At 36.7% G+C, this 16987-nt stretch overlaps 1 protein-coding gene across 3 annotated transcripts in view; it reads left to right on the top strand.

Moving 5' to 3' along the window:
* LOC135199463 (mitochondrial inner membrane protease subunit 2-like) overlaps positions 1-10541 on the top strand; it is a 61264-nt gene extending 50723 nt beyond the window's left edge. Inside the window, exons 3-5 of one of the 3 annotated variants that reach the window (XM_064227542.1) lie at positions 1990-2083; positions 7338-7486; positions 9823-10541. In XM_064227542.1, coding sequence (XP_064083612.1) covers positions 1990-2083; positions 7338-7486; positions 9823-10063 — 484 coding nt within the window. In that variant the 3' untranslated portion in view covers positions 10064-10541. Of the gene's footprint in view, positions 1-1989; positions 2084-2537; positions 2856-7337; positions 7487-9822 lie in introns of those variants that run through there. The other 2 variants (XM_064227538.1, XM_064227537.1) reach the window with 2 other exon arrangements.
* The last annotated feature ends 6446 nt before the right edge of the window (positions 10542-16987 follow it).

The raw sequence follows: 16987 nt of genomic DNA, 5'->3' as shown, positions 1-16987 counted from the left end.
CGATATACGAGGACTGTTGTTCTCTTGGGCCATACGTTTCTGCAGACACAGTCTTGGGGTCTGAAGGTAGCTCTCTCCCTATCCCTTAGTTAGGTTTAGGTTAGTTTTAGTGATGTGTTTTTTGGTTGTGGTGAGGCTTTGGTGAAGACCTCCCATCTTTTAGCTTAGTGTTCAGGGGGTCTTTGTTAGTTGGTCAGGTGGTGGTCAGTTGCTTCGTTGCCCTCATTTGTATGGCTCTATGCTCTTGTCACATTGAGGTCACGTCCCGTTGACAGAGCATTCAGAGCGCACCAGCACTACAGGTCTCCACCTGGCTGGCAACTCTGATTAAGCACAAGCAGGCTGTAGTGACAGTAATCACAGAAGTCTACTTTGCTAACAGGTGAGGAACCAAGGTGTATATCATCTACTTAAGTTAAGTTTCCTACAAATCCTATTCTGTCTCTTCCCACCATCCGAAGGTGGGATTCAGCTATATATATATCTGCCAAGTAAGTCTCATGAACAAAATGTTATTGTTATAATACAATTAAGTTTGTTCATACTTACCTGCAGATAAAAAAAAAACAAAAAAAAAAAATTTTTAGATATATAATTAAGTGCCCACCCACCTCCCCTCAGGAGACAGTGGCACTGATAAATATGAATAGAAAATGGGAATGGTTCCTGATATCCGCCTCCCAGCGGCGGGAATGGGTACTACCACCTGGCCGCCCCCCACCCCTGCGTGTGCCGCGAGTTTTGAAATTCTGTCGGACTTCGGAGAATACAGCTATATATATCTGCCAGGTAAGTATGAACAAACTTAATTGTATTATAACAATAACATTTTCATACTTAACAATACAGTATTTTTGTTATTTCAGTGTGTGATTTTTACTTGGTTTTGAGTTTTTGCCTTCATTTAGCTTGGGAGCTTTGTGGAGTAAGTTACCTTTTCCTTTAGTCTCGGTTACCTTTTTCTTTTTTCTTTAGTCTCTATCAGAGGGGTTTGTAAATATTTTGCTATATTTCCAATACAGACGGTAATGGTTACCTTTGGTTCTTCATATCTGTATTAGCTGTTCTTTATCTGGTATATTAGCTTTAATTGCTTTCAGATATTCTTTATTTTCCTATTGTGATTTGTATCCTCCAATATTTGCTCTAGTTTATGGAAAACTTGAACTTTCTTTCACACTTCATCATTATGTGGGCAAGGATGGTAAGTTAGGCAGCGCCATTATGTTATCTTTATATAAGGATACACTTTAGTGTTCTTCATTTAGGGGCAAGCAGTGATTCTCTGAGAAGACTTGGCCAGGGTGTATGGGGTTGACAGTAAATAAATGGTCTCTCCGCACTCAGCGACTGGTTTATAAATGTTGTGCATTCAGCACCTCAATGATTCTTCTGACTTCCTCATCTCATCGTGACACTTCCACAACTGTCAAGACTAGTCTTATCTCACGAAGTTTCCTCTACAATGCCATCTCGTCATGTCAATATTGTCCAACTTAAGACTGCCTAAGTTCTTGACCCTTCCAGTTTTTTCACATGAGATAAAATTCATGTCACTCCTGGGGGTTATATTGGCCTTTAGTATCATGGCCTTATGATTCCACTGACTCTTTCCCCATTGTTGTAGGTCCTTCATTCAGCTGAAGCCTCTTCGTTGCTAGCCTTGAGATGAAGGTTAATTCTGCATTCCAGGACTTGCTTTTTTCTGTTGTCTATTTGTCCATGAATGAGTTACATAATATTTTTATGATTACAAACCAGTGCACTATGTAGCATTACATGTCATTTTATAAGTTTCAGTGGCCCACTTTGCACTAAAGATGATGATTTACTGATTTCTTTAATATATGTTTTTTAGAGTTATTGCTAAAGCACAGTTTCATTACTTTATTTGCTTATTATCAATTACTGTACACAGCACAGTACACTATTTACTTATTTATGTAATTAACCATTTTATTAATAAGTTCAAAATGTTCTTATTTTCAGGAGTGGTTATGAAGATCGAGAGTCCTTGGAGAACGCTATTGGTCAGCAGTGTTTAGAAGTCACAAAAGCAGCTGAAAAACTTTTGGATGTAGAGGTATCTTTATATTACAGGGTCTTATTTATTGAGGGATTCCCATTTTGTCATACAGAGTAAGAGAGTACTAGTTTCTAAAAGCTTTTTTTCTGAAAATAAATGTGAACATTGATTTGTAAATACTATAAGGTAACCATTTGCGAATATCCTGCTTTTATACGATGCATAATCAAGTTATGGTCAGGAAATATAATAAATTAAGAGTACAAACTTAGTTTCAGTTATTTTGGAGTTTCAATTATTTTGGTGTAAGTTTTCATAATGAAGTCCAGTATTTCAGACAAATGTTGAATGTATTAGAAAAGTCATATAGCCACCCATGTGACATCACCCTTTGCTTTGTAGTCTGGTAATGCTCATACTGTATTTTATAATTAAACACAAAAAATTTCATCTTATATCTATTATAGGAACTTGTTTTCATAGATACGTATTGATAAACAATTCTTTACAGGCTGATTGGAGTGACTTCTTAAGATCAGTAGAGGCAAAGGAGTTCACAGAAAGAGATTATGTTATGCCAAACACAGGAGATATCATAAACAAGGAGATCTCCTTTACTTGTGTCCCAGCAGGAGGAGAAAGCAGTGGGAACTGTACCTCTTTGTCTGTCGCTCAAGATGATGAGAAGGCCAGAACTTCAAATTATAAAGTGATTAATTTGAAGGATATCTTGTCTTCCTTTGGTCAGACCTCAACATTGCTGGTGCTAAACAGGCACTTTGCTTGACTACCCTGACGTAACCATGTCCGCGAGCTGGCAGGAAAGCAGGTAATGTCAAAGATTAAACAGGATGCAAGAGAATGAGTGCAGGTTTAGTGAAGTATACATGTATAATAATACTGTTAAGCTAGTTTAGCTGTTTGCAAGTCTTTTGGTATCAGGTAAGATCTGACTATTACGGAACTCATGAGAAATACTGAAGATAAAATTCTGAAATGTTTATATTTTTTCCTGAGTACAGATTACTTATTGTCGTAACAAAGTCTCCCATAAGTTGGGAGTTAGAAGATGCTTGGAATTCCAGAGTACCTCAAAGTGGCACTATTTTGACATTATTCGATGAGTGAGCGCAAAAGCCTATTTGTAGAGGTAATTTTTTCTCACACTTGCATTGTGCTCTGATCCTTTTACTATTTGGTTGTTACCTGCAAAGCAAAATGGAATCGAGTAGAATAAAAGAGTTTAACCAGACCTGTAAGCCTAAATGCAAGATGGTATAGCAGTACTGTAGTAAGTTGTCAGAAAGGGAGAAAGGGAGGAGGAGTGGAACTCCTTTAAATACATTGATTCATGCAAATGGAATGTATAAAAAGTTTTTTAATACTTTATGTAGTTTTCATGCAGAGTAATTGGTTTTGTTCATAGGAGCTACCAACCTTATTCTTTGTTTACTGAATGAGCTGCTGAAGTTGGAACACTGACACTAAATGAATTCATCATCAGGAAGGCAGGCTGTTAATCCTAGATCACATGGGAGACGTCACGCCCTCTCTGTTCTTTGGTTTTAGGAATAGGGGAGTACTCATGATGATCTACCTGCTGTTCTCACAGCCTCCCAGCATGATTATTAGAGATGTGATTGTGATTTAGGATAGTATTGTGAATTGCTTGCTCTCAGTTTTATATACTATTACAAGCAAGTGGTCTGAAATATATATATACATTGCACATTAGGTAGGCTCTGTATATAATCATAACTGTTTTGTGACGGGGAAACTTTAGTATAATACACATGCACATGTGGAAGGCATAGTATGATTATAAAATGATTACAATATATTATTGTTTTGAAATAATAAATGTCATAGACATACATCTGCCCACGGTTTAATTTCTGAGTGTGTTGTTATAATACTACCTTTGGTCAAAAATTGATGAGGTGATTAAAAGCAAAAGCAAGTTTCCTGAGGATCTGAAATGTACTAAAGCAAACTAAACAAAACATGAGCTATGTACAAAGTCAGGATGAGAAAAAGAACTTCTCTCTGTGACTAGTTAGCCACCACTATGAGGTATGGGAATTTTCCAAAATTCTAATCTTTGGTTATGTGGGCAATGTTATTTTTAGTGCAGTGGTTTTTACTCACCATTAATACCAGTTAACAGTTAAAACTGGTTATTTGTAATATTTTTTGGCCACCCATGGATTCTACAAGCATATAGATATTAATAATTGTATGACTTGTATAATGCAAAGCCTGTACAAGCTTATACTATTATACAGGACATATTATACTGTATTTTTGAAGACTTCTGATTTTATCCAGCTGTAACATTACTAAGTGTGTCCAAAAGCATATTCATTCCATTTTTGTAAGTGCTTTATATGTCACATTCCCAGATTCCCTTAAGTAATGGCTGTTATTTGCTCTCATATATGAAAAAACTTAGAAAAAAATACAAATTCAGACGCTTACGACGATGTAACTTGATGCAGCATAAAGTTACAGTGCCATTAGAGTGCTGATAACAGCAAAACACAGACTTACGGCACGGCGCTCGAATGGATCCCCGACAATAAGTCTGTGTTTTGCTATTATCAGCACTAATGACACTGTAAGTTGATGTTTGGCACTGTAACTTTATATTGCATCAAGTTACATTGTCATAAGCGCCGTTAACTTGATGCCTATTCTTGCCACTAGCACCAGAACTTGATGCAACATCAAGTTACAGTGCTGTAAAATGCTGTTAATGCCGGTGACGCACTGTACTATATTTGTAATTTTGAAAGCCCTCCTTTTGTCTTCCTGTAGTAGTTCTCCTTTGCAGTTCCTCTAAGTATTTATTGGCAATAATAATGATGATAATCCCGTAACTAGGCTATGATAATGAAATAGGACAGGACGTGAACTTCAAAGGAACAAAGTTTGGGTATTTCTTGGCATTTTCATGAATAACTTTCACAGTACATTATACATGCAGCCCCCAGGTTATGGCGGGGGTTCCATTCCCAGTAAGGCACTGTAAGCTGCCAAGAATCGCCTTAACTCAAATCATCATAATTATAAAGGGAATAAATAGCACTTACAGTGCTGTTACAGCATGGTATGCGGCATAAGTCCAGGTTAAAGCGTCATAAAGCAGGTAACGACGCTGTAAATCCATGAGGCAACACCGTAGGTCCGGAATGACATAACCCGAACCTGACGTAATCCTGGGACTGCCTGTATGTGTATTTTTTTCTAAGTTTTTTCATATAATAGTTTTTGTGAAACTGTTTAGGGTAATAAAATGAAATATTGGAAGGTTATAATTTTTGCATCATAAGAGCTTTGCCCATGGGTTTCTTTAATTCTCGTGATTACTCTGCTGTGTGCAGTGAATTAGAGTGTGTGCTTTGATCAGTTGTAACATAGATGGAATTTATAACATGATTTGACAAGACTTTCATACCTGTTAGTACACAAATGGTCCTGCATTCCTGCTTCTCATTAAGGGGGGCCGGCCGGCTAATGCCATTTTTTAGGGACAGGACTTTGATATTCATACCACTTAATAAGGTGACTTGGGACATCTCCAAACCGCATATGATTTTCGCCTCTGACCTTCGGTTTTGTGACGCCAGGGCGATTTATCCCGAAAATAACCATTTTTCAAATTCTATCTCCTTCCTTGATATTTAATATTAAGACCTGGGATTACTACCATACATAGACCTGATGTAGACCTCCAATCGAATGAGGAGTTTTTTTTCTAAAAGTCATTTTTTGGCTAGATATGAATTTTTCAATATGGTAAAAAAAATAAACCCTATAAATCAGGAGAAAAAAATTTATAAAAAAAAAAAGACGAAACAAAAATTGGAAAAAAGGGCTCTATTTTATTGTTCTATAATGTCTTTCTGAGTTATATACCAAATTCCAATGTTATAGCTTTAAAACTAAGTGAGAAGATAGATTTTGAAAGTCAATAAGTATAGTTTTGAGATACGGGCGTTCAAAGTCTTCCTTCGTATTTCTATAAAGACAGTGTTAATAAATAATGATTATTATGAATGTATATATTTCTTTTTTGTGTATTAATAAACCAAAACTATTTTATTTATCATAATTTAATCATAAATGATGATCCCTTTGCTCATATATTGCAGCCTGGGGCACTGCTTGAGGCAAAATGGGGCACTCCTTCCTACGCAACTCTCTCTCTCTTCCCTTCACTAACTCGGCTTATTACAGCTAATTTTCTTCTTCTGTATGTTAGCGAGATGTTTTCCTTGTATTTTCCTCTTTGGCATGATGAAATTCTTGCCGAAACAAAGATAAACAAACGTAAATGCAAGAGAATGTCAGAGGTGAAACTCGAAGGTGTACTCTCGTTTTACAAAGACAATTTAATAAATCATGATTATTATGAATTTCATATTCCATTTTGGGTATTAAAAAACCAAAACTTTGTTATTTATCATAAATGAAGATCTCTTTGTTCAAAGATCGTAGCCTTGGGCACAGTGTGATGTGTGCTGTCAGGTAAGATGGAGGCGTTACTACGCAACCCTTACTACCAACCCTCCCCTCTCTCTTCACTAACTACGCGTATATTATGATATTCTGTAATAATACTTGAGTGATTTTTCTTCGTCTGTATGTTAGCGTGATGTTTTCCTTGTCTTTTCCTCATTGGCATGATGAAATTCTTGCCGAAACATACATAAACATACGTAAAAGCAAGCGAATGTCAGAGGTGAAATCGAACATGTAGAGTACTTGAAGTTTGTGCTCGCACTGATGGTTGGACTTGGTAGCTGACTGAAGTGAAGTCTCCCTTCTCGACTCTGGGAATGTCTGCAGATGCCATTTCTCCCAATTTCTTTGACAATAATTATCAAAATTTACGGTAATAGAAGAAATATTGCATTTTCTTGTACGGATCAATGTTTTAGGCTTATTGAGTTACGTTAACTAATTACCCTGTAACTACGAAAGTAAGAGGAATTTTGACGAAATATTTCGTATACATATTCTTAATTGCCAAATGAAGCTCCATGAATTTTTTCATGACTGCATTTTTCACCCAATACCATCATGTATAGGGGTTCCGGCCGGCCCCCTTAAAGAGTAAAGTTAATGATATTTTATTAACATGCAATCTCAGTTCTCCAGTTGCTTGTTATGAGAGGCAAGTAATAGTTTTATGGCAGTGTAACTGATTGTTCTGTATTTTCATATTAATGTGACATTGCATCAGCAAATTAATCTGTTAGTATTTGCTTTGGTGATGTTGATTTGAACTTTTTTTTTTTCCATTTAGGAGGAACTTTCTGCAGCTGGCTGTCAGGTAGTTGTTGTAACTTTTGGAGATGTTGTCGGTGCCGAAAGATGGTTGTTAGAGACTAACTGTCCTTTCCCTTACTTCACTAATCCATCTCGTGCTTTATACAAGGCTCTGGGTCTCAGAAGGTATGTTGTGTTCAAGCCTTTTTGTGATATGAAGAGTATTTTGAGTCACTATTATTGATATGAGAATACAAAGTGGTAACTTTCAGATAGTATTGCTTTTTTATTTTAGTTTATGGAAATTACCAAGAGCCTTGGTATATACCTCTTGAAGAATTCAATGTACTGATATGCTAGGACTGCTTTGTTTTCTATATTGTTTGAAATACTAGTAAAATGAAGGCTTCAGTTGACATATCATTATGGTGTGATGTATATAGTTTGTAGTGGGCAGCTGTGTACTTTTTTTTATTCTGTCAGTCCCTTTCTGAATTTTATTGTATGCAGTATTAATTTTTTATTATATTTCAGTTACCTTTAGTATTTGACCAATGATTACTGTATACTTGCACTGTTGCTTGAATTTGAATATTAGACTGTTTGGGAAGAGAAATGCTAAAATATTCGGAGCATTACATAGTCTAAAATGATTGCTAAATGTTGGGTTTTAGGGTATTTTATTCCTCATTCCTGCTTTTGGATTTTCATCATTCGCTTAGTCTTGTCTGAAATTGAAGTAGTATAGCTTTGTCACTGATCATCCTTCTAGTCATAGTGAGAAGTTAGCACAAACTGAAAGCCAGCCCAGTGAACAATGAAGGTTTTGGCTGAAAGAAGTCCAACAAAAATATAACAAAATCTCAAAACCAAAAGTATACCTGTGGGATATAAAGATACCACTGTACCAGCAGATGGCAAAACTACCTTATAATAATGTGCCCGTGGATATCTACTATATTTGAAAGAAGGCTCTTGTAGCTTTATCAGTGTTGTCTTTTTATTCTTTAGGTAGTTGATTGATTAGGATGAGCATCAAAGGTCACAGGAAGTGCGATACGTGTATTCACGGATTTAAGGCAGTGATATTTTCCATGCTCTCCAAAGTAGATCCATATTGCAATTTTGATTGCATGTTATTGTTGGCCCTTAGTTTCCCAAGTCCTATATCACCACCAATTAATCATGAACAGGTACATTGCCTCTGTCTAACACTGGCAAAAGATCATTAGTATGAAGACTGTGGAACTGTAAGTGGTAGAAGCAGTGTATGGGAAATATATTTCTGTATGTAAGATCTTGGAGTCTTGTGAAGAGAGTTGAGATATGATCACTGAGAAGGCAGTCCCAAGTAAATGGTATTGGTTGTACAGTGGAACTCCCGTATTTGCAGGGGATGTGTACCGGCAGGCCTCTCCCCCCCCCCCCCCCCCCCCCCCCCCCGCCCCCGCAAAAGCTAGAATCCGTTAATACTTAAAACCACTTTAAAAATGCTTATAACTGCCAATTTTATTAGTTCAAACTAGAAAAAAAAAAATGCTTGCACCTGGTTTTTTTACTTGTTTTATCTCAAAAAATACATTTAATCATGAAATTGATATGAAAATTCAGTAATTTGTGGATATTTCTCAGAAAAATACAGTGAATACGTGAATTTCCCGCGAATAATGGGTATATAAGGTCCACAGAGAAATCCACGACTACGTGAGTCTGCGAATCTATAGTTCGCGAATAGTGGAGGTCGACTGTTGTACGTAGTAGTAGTAGTAGCAATGATAATGTAGAAGTAGTAGTAATAATAATTAGAATAATTTTGAGAGGATAGCTTATAGAAAGAAACTAGTATATGTACACTGTCACACTAAATGCATGCACATGTACACCTGCATGGAGCATAGATTCCTAAAAAGCTTTCCAAGCTTTGGTAAATCTTATGTTGTTTTTCAGGAGCAGTATGTTTATTAAGTTGACAGATTTTGTCTTTTTGTAAATTTTTTTGTAAAGTGTCTCTGCTGGTATTAGTGGGGAAGGAACAGGAATATTAGCAAAGAGAAAATGTATACCGAGATAAGGTCTTAGTATTTTCACTACACAAAGTGGGTTTATATTCAGATGTAACAAGCCTCACAGACCATTAATTATGTAAGCAAACTTCCACATAATGCTCATATTTATAAAAAGAAAATAATGAAATGAAGGACTTTCAAAAGCAGATGATGGTGGTATGTAAGTAAAGAAACACACAAAAACAAAGATTAACAGTGGTTGCGAAATAAGTTAGACTATTAAGACAGAAAAGCTTGGCTTTTTCAAGAAGCATTACACCCTTATGTAAATATCAGACTAGATCTGGTCTACCATTAGTTATGTGCGGTATTCATTGGTCTTCTCTTCTGTCACTTCCCATGAGGCTTGAGGGCAAAAGGTCAGCAAGAATGTCAAAGACAATTTTCTTCACCACCATAACTGGTAAGGGAAGTCTCTAATGCTGCACTCTAGAATTTGTGTTCCTTTTTTTCCAGATCAATTGATCTTGTTTGGAATGCAGCCTCCTTAAGCTACTACGGGGGAAAACTGGCAAAGAACGAGCCTCTTCCCCAGGCGTATGCTGATATAAAAGATGATCCTCATCAGATGGGTGGAGATTTCATCTTGGATAAAGAGGGCAGGTTGCTTTTTGCTTACAGAAGTAAAACGCCAAGTGACAGGCCATCTGTTGACTTAATTATCAAAGCTCTTATTGGCACTAAGGTTAATAATTGATGGGGAAGGAAGTTTAGTATTGAATATTGTAAAGCCATTATTCACGGACTTAAGAACAACATTAAATATTTAGAAGCCTTTACTTTTGGGCATTGGAGACATTGCTAAACATTTGCTAGTCAAAATTTAATAATGTTCACTGCAGCTAGACAGTTATTAAGATTGTAAGAAAGAATCAATTTGTATATGGACAGTTAAAACTAATGTACTGGATTTTATACCTGAATATAACAATATAAACATGAAGGTATATATGTAAACTTACATAGGTGATATATGCTGGAACACTTCTTTGTTAAATTTGGGTATATAAATTGTAAGCATTGGTTGTTTCTGGGATTAACTTTCATATATACTGTTGCAAAGTAGTTTCTAAGGAAGCTGTGATATATGTATTCTGATATTCATTAACATTCCTTTCTAGTATACTTTCTTACCAGGGTTTGTATATACTTGGGAAATAAATAGTTTTTAAATATCTTACTTTATTATGACCACAATTCTTGTTTACTTGGGTATGGGGATTAGAACCTCATCCCAAAATCAATCCTATTGCATTTAGAAATGAGCAACAGATTCTGGAGGTCTGTGTAGATGGCATTGGGTCACAATGAGGCTTGACAGTTTTAAAGTCTGAGTGCCTTTTTTCCTTTAGTATGGTGATGTTATTATAAGAGAAAATATGGTACTTTATGGATACATTGACATACCAACCTGTAGAGTGTATTTTATTCAGTTTTTTGTTGTTGTTGTTGTTCACAGGGTATCAAAAGTTTTGACAGTTCTTGTCTGTTTTATTCAATAACTTTTGGTTTCAGTGAACATCTATACTCTGTTTTTTCCATCTGTCCATCCGCCTTGGTGTTCGCGCATGGTAACACTGCGTCCCGGGCTTTAAATAGTTACGCTACATGTAAGTTTTAGGTAAATAAAAGGATATCTGGGAGTACATTTGCAACTGAAAAGTGTTTTAATAATTTACTGTATGCGAATTACACCGTTAATATTTGAAATAGGATATTGTTGAATGTAAGCTGAATGTGACTATCTAAAGCCCCGGACGCAGTGTTACCATACACAAACACCACAGACGGCTGGACAGATGGAAAAAAACAGAGTATAGTTTATTGTTGCTACTCATAGAAATGAGGTAAAGTTAAGAGCTGATACATATTATTCAACATCATACTGCAGCAGGTTAGCTTTTTGGTAGGAAATGGCATTAACTTATTTTTATCCTCTGCAAATCTAGATAAGAATACCACATTTTGACTCTCCCTCCCAATAAAGAAAGATAAATGACTGGTGATGACATCATAAAAACAGGAAAAAGATGTGTATTACATCAGTCCCTGGTTGATTTGATATATATTTTGAAAAGTGGGTTTAGGTAACCACTTGTAAATACCTTGAGGAACTAGGGAATAGTTCCCTAGCATTTTCATTAAATAATTGTGGAGCTCTGGCATTCTCAAACTTGAGCTTCAAGATGAAATCCTCTTGGCTCGCCTTGTGAAAGTCTAGAATTGACTCAGTGCTCTCGTTAAACTAATTCAGAATAATAGTTTTGACGGCTCCCTTAACAAATCATTCTTCCCCTGTGATAGTACAAGCTGTAAACATTTAAGCTATATATTATAGTTGCTAGATGTTGCACAGCAAACAGCAATTCCACAACGTTCTTACCTTGAACTAATCTGTAGTTTACACTTAAAATTCATATAAAGAAATTTATTTAGAAATATATTGCATCTAGTATGATAGCATAGAGAAAAATAATCTTAATACATACTATAATGTAGCTGAAAAGTACATGAGTAAAACTTTCTGCTAAGTTCAGCAGATCTGTCTCACAAGTTTGACTATGCTGTCAAAAAATGAGGACAATTCCAGGAGGGATTGATGACATCAGGTCCTGACCCTAAGGATGTTATAAAGCTCGTACTAAAGTACCTACTTTTGTAAGTTCTGGGGTAATAGAAGTTGGCTCTGGGCTGAATGATGGGAAATATAAATGACTTAGAAATCATGAAAATAGGGTAGCACTGTTACCCACAGGAAAGACACATACACAGAAACATGTGGCAGTGTATTATATAGATATGATTTGTTGTGGTAGCAGTACATGGTTGTGTTAGTGTTGTTATTGATTTTGTGGTAGTTTTGATACTAGGAGTAGTAGAAGTAGGAGAGGCAGTTTTGGATAAGTATATGGCCATGAAAAAGTAGCCATTTGATATTATTAAATCTTATAATTCACAGTTATTTCACAGTCTCCAGAACCCTTCTTTCATATCAAGCATAGCTCCTGTTTTTCTTCTTAATATTACTTTCTCAGACAATATTTCTGTCCCAGTAACTTAGCGCATGTTGAGGTCACATATCCTGAAATTATTATTGAACTTATTATGCTATTGTAGTTATAGATACTTAGTTTGGCAGAACCTATTTCCAGCAACGTTTGTAGTTGTTTTCATACTTTCCTTTTCACATTGTTGGATAACAACTTATCTTAAGTATTTGAATTTAATTGTTCAATACTTTTATAGTTTCACTTTATATTTTGTTGCATTTGGTGCCGTTTGTGTCTTGGCACATGTACTTTTCAGTTATTTACTGGCTGTGGATTTGATGTGATGTAGTATATGTAATGAAGAGTCAGTGATATCAACGTATATGTTTTGATAGCTGGATGGGTATGGTCACTGTTAACCTACTTCCAACCCCAACAGGCGTAGGTTGGAATCCAAGTCTTATCAGATTTATAATTTCTTTTGGGTGAAGTTGTTTTCTTGGTACATATAATGAATTAGACATCAGTTGGTTGTTTGTGGCTTCAAGGAGCCCATAAAAACTCCAAAATATAGAAAGTAAGTACTATATTTCAGAGACTGCTCTGAAATATAGTACTTTGTATATTCTGGCGTTTTTATAGGCTCCTTTTATTAAATGGAATTCTGTTGTTACTTTTTTACCAGCATATATATATATATATATATATATATATATATATATATATATATAATATATATATATATTACACATTATAATTTATACAGTCACGTAGGAGAGTATAAAAATGTTTAAACTTAAAATGAAAATGCATAAGTACGCATACTTGAAAGAATGTTACTGCTTGTTGACAGTATAAGCACTTTTATAGACTTGTATATACAAGTTTAAATGTGTAGTACACAATGTATTCTAAAGTGGGTTAACATTGCCTGTACTGTTGTGCCAACAGAGAGAGCTTATGATTAATTATTATGAAAAAGACGAGCAAAAAGTTGTGTTTCGTTATCTAAAGCTCGGCCGTGTTTATGGTGTCAACAGGGCTGTTCTCGTATTATGTCATAAACGTATTCCTACGCTTAGACACTAAAAGTGCACGTAATAGGAGGAATTAATGAAAACCTGTAGCATCTCAAAGCGATATTAAAAAGCCAAAAAGAAACTATACGTAAGTAAGAGGTGTCCTCTTTCAATATGGCGGTCTGCTGGAGACGAACCTTGACTTCGTCTGCTGTTTTCTAGTAGTTTAAAAGAAAAAAAATCTCGCGTGGCAAGGTGATCTTTCAGTGGGCCATGGATCAGATTACCGAAACTTAATGCGTAATTGGCGTCTGCGTCACGTATGGCAGCTCGACGATGCTAAATAATAATAATAAAAAATGATCATTATACGCTTCAGAATGTCCTGATGATGATGACTGCGCACATCCCGGCCCCAGAAATGAGTCAATATTTACTAGGTAGCAACTTTACGTCGTGATTGTAACCCCCTTCAGGTGTTTGTTATTTGACTTATTTCTCCGTAAATAATACCCGCTAGGGCGCCATGGGACACCCTGGGGATCGATTGACGATCTAACACGTCGGAATATGACGAGAAGGAAGAGAGTTATCGCTCTCGTCGAACGAGAACCAACATTTTTTTTTTCCCGTGCGGCGGAAATCTCCGAGTTGGCCGCTCACCCGAACTGTTGCCAAATTCTTCATTTCAAGTCGAGAATGCAACGATGTCTTTTATATATTTTTTTTATATAAAATAGCCATTATTGTCGCCAATTTCGCCGTCGATGCATTAACGCCCTCTTCCCTTGTAGCTTTTAACAGGACGACGCTGTTTAAAAAAATATTAAAATATGCAATGACCGAGCGGTTTATTGTTAAAGGACGCGACGGGCTGCCAGACGCTCTTGCCTGCCTGCCTGCCGTCTTTTTGTTTTGGGGGTGGGGGGGATGTGTGGGTGGGTGGCCGATATGAGATCATCATCATCATCATCACCAACATATTCGTGTGTGTGTTTGTACGTATGTGGTGCCGCCGGCGAATGTGTGCATTGTATGTTGTGCAGCGAATATGTGGAGGGCGTTCTGCGTGTTGCAGTAACGAATAGTGTTGGTGTGAGAGAGAGAGAGAGAGTGAGAAAGGTAGAGAGAGAGAGAGACAAGGGGGTTATTTTTACTCCCGGGGACCGACTTGGTAAATTTGGCAGTGTCGGGTGGGCCAAGACCGCCAAGTGCTGCTGCTAGCTAGCGAGCAGCAAGTACGAGAACCCCAGTCTGGGTTGTGGGTACCGCACGGGTCGTGTGTGTGTGTGTGTGTGTGTGTATTTTAACGTGCTAAAGGGATTTTAAAAAATACACTCGCAGGAACACCCCTTTTTTTATAAACCATTCGGTGCGGCTCGGGCGTGGGCGTGAGCCTCACGCAGAAGGCGCCGCCGGCGAGGAGAGAGACAGACAGACTGGCCGACTCTGTTCCTCTGCAAAGTGCTGAAATACAAGTGAGGTAAAAAAAGAGAGAGAGAGAGAGAGTGAGAGTGAGGAAGAGAGGGAGAGGAGGAGGAGGAGGAGTAGTAGTAGGAGGAGGAGAAGAAGAAGGAGGAGGAGGAGGGTCGGTTATTTAAGTTTCCCCTTCGTCGTCGTCGCCGTGTGGATGGAGCTGTGTTTATATTAAGCTTATAACTGAAGCACCGGTTTCAATTCGCCCCCCCCCCTCCCCACATATCTCTCTCTCCCCCCTTTCCTTCCCTCCCCCCTCCCCCCTCCCGCCCATCCTCGCACTCGTCTCTCTCTCGGCCTTCTGACGAAGGCTCCGAAGGGGGGCGGCGTCTATATTGATTTGCCTTCGTAGCACCGCCGCCACCGCCACCACCACCCGATGAGCGGCGCCCTCGACGACAACGAATGATGCTTCGTGCCTGGCCAACTCCTCCGCCCGCGCGCCCACGAAATGGTGGTGGCCTGTGCGGGCGTTGGCCCATGGGCGTGAAGTGTAGGGACACTTAGCACGGGCGCGCGTGGAAACCCCGAAGAAGCTCTTTAAATATACACACTTCGCCTTTTCGGTTTTTGAGTCTACGAAGGAAGTCCTACCACTGAAGTGAGTATATTATTTTTATTTATTCTAGTTTTATTTTTTGTGTATATTGGGAAATGGTTTGACGTGTATCCTTCTTTTTTATTTGATAATAAACAATAAATTGTGAATTAGTTTTAAACTGTTAAACTGTAGGAGGTCTATTACAGGGATTTGTTTAAATAAATAATCATAATCATCGTATGTCAAGTAATCCGTAATATCATAATATATATATATCTATATTAATTAATATATATATATATATATAGATATATTATATTATATCTATATATATATATATATATATATGCGTGTGTGTATGTATGAATGTATGTATGTATACACACTCACACACGAGTTTCAATTGACCGTACGTTCGTACACCCACACAGGTGCTGTATAATGATACCCTCACTTTGGGCTCAACGTCTAAATCGCCCCCCCCCCCCCCCCTCTCTGTACCCCGAGGAAAAAAATGACCTTATAGCCGGTAAAAAAAATATTGTAGAATAAATGTACTACAGTTGGATTTATTAACAAAATCACTTTCTTAATCATTCATTAGGCCTACCTATTAAACTCTCGAGTATTTGAAAGCTAATATTACAATGTATTTACTCAAAAATCTCCTTTTTTTTAAATATAAATTAAATGTTTATTCAGGTATTAGGTTTCACATTACAATATATTCACCCTAAAACCTGTTTTTTTCTTTCTTTTTTAGTATTGAATTAAGTATTTATTCAGACATTAGGCTTCGTGAGGTTTGGTGATGAACCAGGCTAGTTGAAACCAATAGCCATTGACAGTTTCGTTTAAACCTTAAACAACCTTTGATAATATATTATTTTTCATTAATATGTAATTTTTCAGTATTTCATAATGGCTGTTCTTGAATAACATTCACAGATTAAAATAGTCTGCATGATTTTAATAGTACATAGGCATAATAACATTGCCATGACGGTGATTTTTGGTATATAGGCCTAACATATATTCCCCACTATATAAATATTCCCGTAGTTAATAATATATTGCTGCCATTATTATTATTATTATTATTATTATTTATTATTATTATTATTATTGGTCTGTTTGTTAGGGGGGAGAGAGAGAGAGAGAGAGAGTTGGGTGTAGCCTTCTTCTCGAGTCCCCGTGACATTCAATATCAGTTACGGACATTTAAAAAAAAACATTTAAAAGTAAAAGCATTTTACTAAATGTCAGGGAGGCATCTCGTATATTATAAATATGCTCATGACAAAATGTGACGTCAATACTTTTTTATATCTTTATATATTTGTTATTGTTGCGTGTAACTAAAATATTAAACTAGTTGTATATATTTTATATTAGTTTAAGCTCCGGCCGCAGATTTATTTTAATATTTTAAAAAAAATATTTAGCCTTTTATCAGTATGCACTAGGCAGAGTCTACTGGGGTCAGCCTAATGATAATTAATACGGGTTATGTTATGACTGTTATTAACCTTTACGTGTTCAGTTAATTGTTATATTGTTGTTTATTCCTTCAGTGTTGTTTTTACACTTTTAAC

The sequence above is a fragment of the Macrobrachium nipponense genome, chromosome 25 (assembly GCF_015104395.2).
Source record: "Macrobrachium nipponense isolate FS-2020 chromosome 25, ASM1510439v2, whole genome shotgun sequence".
Classification (NCBI taxonomy): domain Eukaryota; kingdom Metazoa; phylum Arthropoda; class Malacostraca; order Decapoda; family Palaemonidae; genus Macrobrachium; species Macrobrachium nipponense.
Note: the sequence above shows the minus strand (reverse complement) of the source record. Positions and strands in the feature narration are given on the sequence as shown.